General features: G+C 34.5%; 1 protein-coding gene across 1 annotated transcript; it reads right to left on the reverse strand.

The window, feature by feature from the left end:
• Positions 1-3,906: 3,906 nt before the first annotated feature.
• LOC145628217 (uncharacterized) lies at positions 3,907-4,612 on the reverse strand. The gene is made up of 2 exons (XM_081680524.1): positions 4,079-4,612; positions 3,907-3,993 (listed from the first exon to the last, which is right to left on the reverse strand). Exons 1-2 carry the CDS (start codon positions 4,610-4,612, stop codon positions 3,907-3,909), a joined length of 621 nt encoding a protein of 206 aa, XP_081536650.1.
• Between the last annotated feature and the right edge of the window lie 3,645 nt (positions 4,613-8,257).

The following is an 8,257-nucleotide window of genomic DNA, read 5'->3' on the forward strand; positions in this document are numbered from 1 at the left end:
TTAAACCTTTCAAGTCTAGGGTGAAGGAAACTTCGAATATGGCTAGGTGTTTCTAGATCTTGTGAATGCGGAATTTTGTATGAAAAGCAAAGTTTAGAAAAAGAGAGAGAGATAGAATAATCAAGAAAATCTTGATGAGAGTTGGTGAATGATCGTGAGAAAATTGGTGAATGAAAACGGAGTTTTTAATACGTTATTTATAGAGAAAATAAGCCAAAAAGATAAAATATCAAAACAGAGCACTTGGCACACGTAAAACAAGATTGGCGCACCTAAAACAGAGCTAGCGCCAGCACCAGCTTATTGGCGCCAAGTGCCAATGGCTAGCACCAGGCGCCAATGGCTGGCGCCAGGCACCAGACCTGGTTCCAGGCGCTGATTTCAGAAATTCACACGTTTTTGTTTTTATCATATCTTTTGATCCGGAAGTCCAAATAAGGCATATAAAAATAGTGGAAGGGTGTCAGTTTTGGATAAAGTTTCATGTCTCATTCATATCTTTTTCGTTATAACTCGGATTTAATATTATAATATATCATTGGAAAGATAATTTCAAGATCTATCCAACCATATAAAATTTGGATAAATATTATGAGGCACGAAAATAAAATCTGAATATATTCCACTTCGTACAAAACAAGGATTCTTAAAAGGAGTAGTTTTATTCAATTTCAAACTCTTTAAAACATAATTATCAATCCTAACTCCATTAGGATTTAAAAGAACCTTCTAGAGTATTCTAAAAGACTATAATCAATCCTAATAGCTTTAGGAATGATAATTAATAATAGGCCCTCCTCTAAATCATTGGGCCGCATATAAAAACCAAATCGGGCTCAGTTTAGTATTTTGGCCATAACTTCCTCGATATTCATCGGAATTGGGCTTATAATATATCGTTAGAAAGGTCTTTTCAAACCCCATCCAACTACACCATTATTGGATCCTTATCATGGACCAACCAAACTGGATTGGCTGTTTTCTTAAAATAAGTTTTCAAAAATAAAGAGAAGAGAAAAGAATTAAAACTATCCGCAACACTAGACTTTCCATACTTTCGCTTCATTCGATTATGATTCGACGTGAAAGGTACTTATCACTGGGTTTGGTTTTGGGGAGACACAAATGGGTGTCTACAGTTACCCTAAACATGATACTGGGAAGATCAAAACACCCTAACATGACACTAGGAATCATAATAACAACCTAGACATGATTTCTACATCATAATATCAATAAAACCATTAAAAGCACTTACTTGGATGCCTCGTACGTCTTTCTAATAACAAAATACACACGTTAGTAACTTCAAGGGAAATAATAAAACAACAATTAAATTAAATAATTGAAAGAGAGATTTGGGACCAAACCCTCAGAAATTAAAACCTTTCACGTCTAGGGCGAAGGCAACTTCGAATTATGCTAGGTGTTTCTTGGTCTTGTGAATGCGGAATTTTGTATGTAAAATTAGAGAGAAAAAAGAATTCTTAAAACTAGAGAGAATAAGAAAACTAAAGAATATTAGAGAATTAGAGAGAATTGATGATCGTTGATGAGGAAAAACGGAGGTTTTAGGAGGCTATTTATAGAGAAAATCAGCCAAACGGATAGAAAAAAAAATCAGAGTTTCGACGAGGATAAAACAGATTAGCGCCAGACGCTGATCATTAGCGTCAGGCGCTACAGCTAGCACTAGGCGCCAAGCATTAGCGTCAGGCGCTAATGTATGTCGTCAGGCACTAATTATTATTTTCACGTGTTTTCTTAATTCAGATAAAATTTAGCCATACAGAAGGGCAAAATCGTATTTTCCTTAAAAACACTCTTTTATTCTGATTAAAACTCTAAAAAGTCAACCAAAGTCAATTTATCAATGCTAATTGAATTAGGAATGAAAAGAACCTTCTAGAAGAATCTAGAAGACTAAAATCAATTCTAATTGCACTAGGAATGATAAATCCATATTAGGCCGCTCTCTAGATCATTGGGCCGCATATAAGGATCAAACCGAGCCCAGTTTAGTAATTTGGCCATAGCTTCCTCATTATTCATCGGAATTAGGCTTATAATATATCATTGGAAAGCTCTTTTCAAGACCCATCCAAATACACCATTATTGGACCCTTGCCATGGACCAAACCAAACTGGATTGGCTTTTTTCTTAAAATAGGTTTTCAAAAACAGAGAGAAAAGAAAAGAATTAAAACTATCCGCAACACTAGACTTTCCACACCTTCACTTCATTCGATTATGGTTCGACGTGAAAGGTACTCATCACCGAGTTTTATTTTGGGGACACACAAATGGGTGTCTACAATATCTTTAATTCTCCATAAGTAAAAATATAATTTTAAAAGTTATGTATTATAATAGTACTTATTGAGACGAATTCAAAAATGTCTCCCATGAATAAGTTTTTCCTTACATATTATTCATAAAAGACAGTCAAAGAAGAGGTAGTGAATAGTATAAAAGTCAAAATGGGTAAATTCCCCTCAAAAAAATTCAAAATGGGGCAAGTAAAAAAAAGGAAGAAGTATGGTTTTAGAATGAAATCTCACTTGACTTGTATGCTCAAGTTGTCAATCCTAATAACCTTATGAAATATAAGGACTAAGGATTTTCGTAATTGTAACTTTGCAACATTTTCTAATTTCTATATATACTACGTTTGTCAAAAAAAAATCTATATAGACTAGGTCTACCCATATTAATTAGACTGTTATTTTCCCACTTAAATGGATCACATATTTTATATTTTAGTGGAAACAATAATAAAATTATTGCATGCCTTTAATGCACTTTGTTGGTTTGTGCATTCAATAAGGGTCTGTTCTAATTTACTGAATTGAGCTGAACTGGATAGATATGAAATGAATATTTTATAAGGAAGGAAATTAGGAACTGAACTGAATTAAACTGATTGGAAATGAATTGAACTGAACTGAAATTAAGATGAAGAGAAAATGCCCTAAATATATGTGGATATCATATTTGTACCCTTGCAAGTTGCTTTGTTATGCCCTAAATTCCCACAGTTGTTGCATTTCACTGTTCTAGATCTTTTCCGTGGTTGGTCTTCACCCTCTTCTCTTTTCCTGTTTCTACTTGGCCTACCAACACATCTCTTCATCTTTGGTGGGTGAATGTGTTGAGGGTGGTTATCATCAACAGGTGGTCACTGACTTGAATCAGGAATTGGGTGAATCACAAAGTTGTACACTTCCTTGTAGGTTCTAGCAGTGTACCATGAGCTCACATAATTATGTGGATCAACTTTGGCATGTAGCATTGCCCTCACTGCATGTCTGCATGGTATACCAGACAGTTGCCAAGCTCCACATGAGCATATTTTTTGTTGAGACTTAAAGGGAACTGGGACCTCCCCTCATGTATTTCATACTCCCCTAGACTGCTCTTGAAAGCTCTGCAGGTGGATGTTGCTTTGCTAATCTCAATGACCAGCTTTGCAATCTTTGGGCATAAGTCATTATACCCCAGCTTTCTGCTCTCTCATGCGTTGAAGCAATCCTCACCATACACACTCTCCTAATTCCTGCAAATTATATATATTAGAACTTATAAGCTTTTCTGTTTTCATAGTTATGTATAGAAGGAAAAAAAAAAGGGAAATTTACCTTCAAGGAGTGTTAAGATAGGTCTGCACCTGTCAACACCCAAGGTAGAGTTAAAACTCTCTACAAAGTTAGAGGTGTTTGAGTCATTGCATACATTAGGATCAAACTTGTGTTTGCTCCATTTTGATTGATCACCTAAGTTTGCAAACCATACCATAACATCCTCTCCTCCTTCCTTTTGCAACCATTCCATTGCTTTTCTAAAAGTGAACTTGTTTGTGGCATTGCATGCCCTCCAGAATAAGGTGTACATCAAAGGACCAGGGAATTATTTTTTGTAGTTCCTGCTCAAATGTCTGCAGTAGTATCTCCTCTTTGCATCAGGCCATACATCTTTCAGAGCTAGATCAACTCCCTATCAATGCATGTAATATGAGTTAGGTACTGTATTACAAGTGTACACATAACAATATATACTCAAAAAGGTAAAATGTGTTTACCTTTTGTCTATCAGATATAATGGTCCAATGTTGCCTGTTGGACTGCTTGACTATGTTGTAGAGAGGCCAGAAGAAGTTAGACCAACTTTCTTTGTCTTTAACACTCACTATAGCATAGGCAATTGGGTAAATCTCATTTTTGCCATCTAATCCAACTGCTGACAAGAGAATTCCACCATAATTTCCTTTTAAATGTGCCCCATCAACACCAATCAAGGGTCTGCAACCTGCCAGAAAACCCTTCCATTGCCCAGCAAAACTGATAAAGACACTTGTGAACAAATTGACCCTTGGAATGCTCTCACCCAGCTGCCAAGCTACAAATGCATTTGACTCTGGATTTGTGTGGCAAATCATGTCAGCATATCTTGGCATCAGGGAGTAGGACTCATCATGCCCACCAAACAGTTCTTGAATGACATACCTCTTGAGCCTATACAATGAAGCTTGTTTCATATATATCCCATACCTTTGAAACAACAATTCATTCAATGCTTTTCCTGGAATATCAAGGGCAGCCCTAATATCTTCCATTACTTTTGGGGCAGCCCACTTCACAGTACAAATAGGGTTATATGCTTCCAAGCCCCTACAATTATGCACATCTAGCCAAATTTTCTTTATTGCCCAAGTTTAGCCATTAATTAACCTACTGGCATGCAATCTCCACTCACAACATTCAACATAGCATGTAATAGTGTGTCTAGTGTTATCTGTAGTAACAACATGTAGAGCAAAACCTTCTTGCACTGCATAATCCTACAAAGTCCCTCTTAAGTGAGCCTTGTCTATGAAGAGCATCCAGGGTCTGAGTACAATCTTCCCAAATTTCACATCCTCATACATTTCACCATTCCCATATAGTTGTTTGAAGTAGTTATCATCATCATCATCATCATCATCTATAAATCCAGACCAGAAACCCTGCTCCTAGTTGTCTTCAATGTGGGGAAGCTGTCCTAGTTCTTCCCTCTCATCTTCTGGCACATCACCATTAGGGATCACTTCTCCATCAGAATCATCAAGCACATCCCTGAAGTCCCCACCACCAGCATTGAACTCATCATCCTCACTACTGCTCTCACTGGGGTCAATAGGTTCAGCCCCACCATCAGCATCAATATCAAACAAGACTCTCCTTCTTGTAGTTCGTTGACTACCTTACCCAACCTCTTTTGGCTTACTGGATTCTCTAGCCTTACCCTTAACCCATAGGCCTTTCCTAACAGCTGTATTCTTAGGCATTTTTCTACCAAAAAGTGTGGGGTTAGTGGTTGGATTTGGACCTCTTGTGTTAGGACTAGCTGAGAGTAAAATGGTGGGTTTCTTGGTATTAGTTTGAACAGTGGAAAACCTAGGGCTTCTCCTAACAGGTAGTATCTTAAAGACAGTGTGTGGGGAAATGGGAGATGGGGGTAAATTCTCACCACCAGAAACTAATAGTTTACCCTTACCCTTACCCTTACCCTTGCCCTTGCCCTTGCCCTTGACCTTTGCCTTGCCCTTTTTCCCACTTCCCTTTGCTTTACCACTAGAAGAATCACCTACATCTTCTCCTTCAGCCTTATCTTGACACTTACCCTTACCCTTTTCAAAATCCTTTCTACCCCTTCTGTACTCTTTTTCAGTCTACTTAGCACTATTCTGTTCATATAGGTCTTCAATATTCATAAAAGTAGCATCTGGTTCATAGTTTATAATCCTAGGGTCAGAGTCTTCTAATGAAGGGTTAACAGAAGAGACAGGGCTTGTTGGTTGAGGTTCTGATTGGTATTTAAGCACCAATCTCCTCCTAGGTTTTAGCTTGCTCCTCCTAGAAGAAGTAGCTTCAAAAGGGTTGGCTTCTTGTTCAATTTCAACAGGGGGTTCAAGAATTGGTTGATTTTCAACTTGAGGTTCATCAACTGGTGGTTCATTAATAGGTGGTGGGTCATCAACAGGTGGTGGGCCATCAATAGGTGGAGGTACATGTCCAATTGCTTGCATAGCTCTTTCAGCAACTATTTTGTTCCTCCTAAATTCAAACACTAGATCATTCAGGGTTAAGTATAACTACTCCCTTTTTTGGTAACCTATCCTCAAACTCTATGACTAAATCCATTAAGTTAATTACATTGATCAAGGTCCACTTCAATATCAATTTTATGCACCTTATACTTAAATCGAAACACAACCCTATCATGCTCATTCATTCTGCAAAATCAGTACACAATCACTTTATTTAGAAACTCATCATCAATTACACACTCAACACCAATTAACATATCTTAAAAGATTAGAATTTAAGCAAAATCTTAGCAACATCACAAGTTACACTGTAAATGTACCCACAATCCATGAAAAATTACACTTATGCATATTAATATAGGAAAAGAATAAAACTTTAGCAACCTAGTAGTTTTAATATGTAAATTGAGCTTAATTCAGAGCTAAATCCTACACCACTTCCAAATTCTCCACAAAATCAAACACATTTCTCAAACATACATACATTTCCATAAACTTAACAATTTAAACCAAAATTCCCAAAATTCAGGTAAGAAATAAGAACTAACCTTTAGAATTGCAGAGAAACGCTTAATCTTCAACGATCGTCCTTCACTTTTGCATCAGGTAGCGTTGCTCAGAAGAAGAAGAACAGGGGAGGGTATGAAAGAAGATGAACGATCAAAAAAAATTTGAAGTATTAAATGGTGTTGGTTGGGCTTGAGGGGGTATTAATGAGGGGGGGTATTTTTGTCAACCCAAGTTAGCATCAAATAGCCCATTAACCCTGTTAACTAAACAAACTTAACGTTTGTTTAACGTTGAGATAACCGTAGCTATTTAGATAAAATTTTAAGGGTACCACTGATAATGAAAGTTTAATGAAGTGTACCATTGATAAAAGTCAAAACCTGGAGGGTATCATTGATAATTTCCCTTATTATTATTATTATTATTATTATTATTATTATTATTATTATTATTATTATTATTATTATTATTATTATTATTATATATATATAATATTATAACTTAAAATTTATTAGACATTTATATTATTTCTAGATCTCTTTTTTTTTTTTTTTTTACCGTTTCCTCACTAAATCAATAGCTTTACTAAAGTTTTAAACATTACACAACTACACAACATCCAATACGTCTATCACCTATATGCAAATAGTTATAATAAATATATATATATATATATATATATATATATATATATATAGTTGTACAAGAATTACTTAAAATTTATTAGACATTTATATTATTTCTAGATTTTTTTTTATTTTTTTATTTTTTTTATTTTTTTTTTATTTTATTTTTTTTTTTTTTACCGTTTCCTCGCTAAATCAATAGCTGTTCTAAAGTTTTAAACATTACACAACTACACAACATCCAATACATCTATCACCTATATGCAAATAGTTATAATAAAATGTCAGGCAAATAGACATAAGGCATAAAAGATCACGCTAATAATTCAACTCAAAGAGAACTCCTAGTTTTAATTAAGAGAAGAAAAGAAAGAAAAGAAGAACGGGAAAGGACATAATAAAATTAAATTAACCACGTCGCACTATCTTCATTTCTATAAATTGTCCTTGTTTGTTTTTGTACATTATTCAATGCACACATTTGAACATCAATATATTTAAATTGTCCATTATTTATTCCGGCCATGGTTTTAAAACTGTGCTGAGCCTAATATCATGTTATGTTTTCTTAACATAAATTTCAGCATCATAAATGATAAATTGTTGACAATTTTAGATACCTTAATTGTTTAGAATTGTATGACATTCACATGATCGAAATAAAATTTACGTTGTTAAAACTAACTTAAAAAATTATATGATACTTGTAAGTTGTAATAATACTTAAGGGTGATTTTCATTATTCTAAATTTATCTTATCTAATTTGAACTTATTTTAGATTTTGTTAAAACTTATTTTACTTGTCATATGAACTAAAATTACCCTTATTAGGATTAGTTATTTTTCTTAAACTTACTTTATTGAATTTATTAAATCTAAAAAAAAAAGTGAAAATAAGGTGAATCAAATGCCTTAGATATCATCTAAACTTTATTAATTTTATCTATTATTATTTCACATTAAGTTAACTTAACAATAATTTCAACTCTCATTCAACTATTATTGCTAAGCACTGATAATATCCCAGCCAATTTA

Source organism: Chenopodium album, chromosome 1 (genome assembly GCF_948465745.1).
Source record: "Chenopodium album chromosome 1, dcCheAlbu1.1, whole genome shotgun sequence".
In the NCBI taxonomy this organism is placed as follows: domain Eukaryota; kingdom Viridiplantae; phylum Streptophyta; class Magnoliopsida; order Caryophyllales; family Amaranthaceae; genus Chenopodium; species Chenopodium album.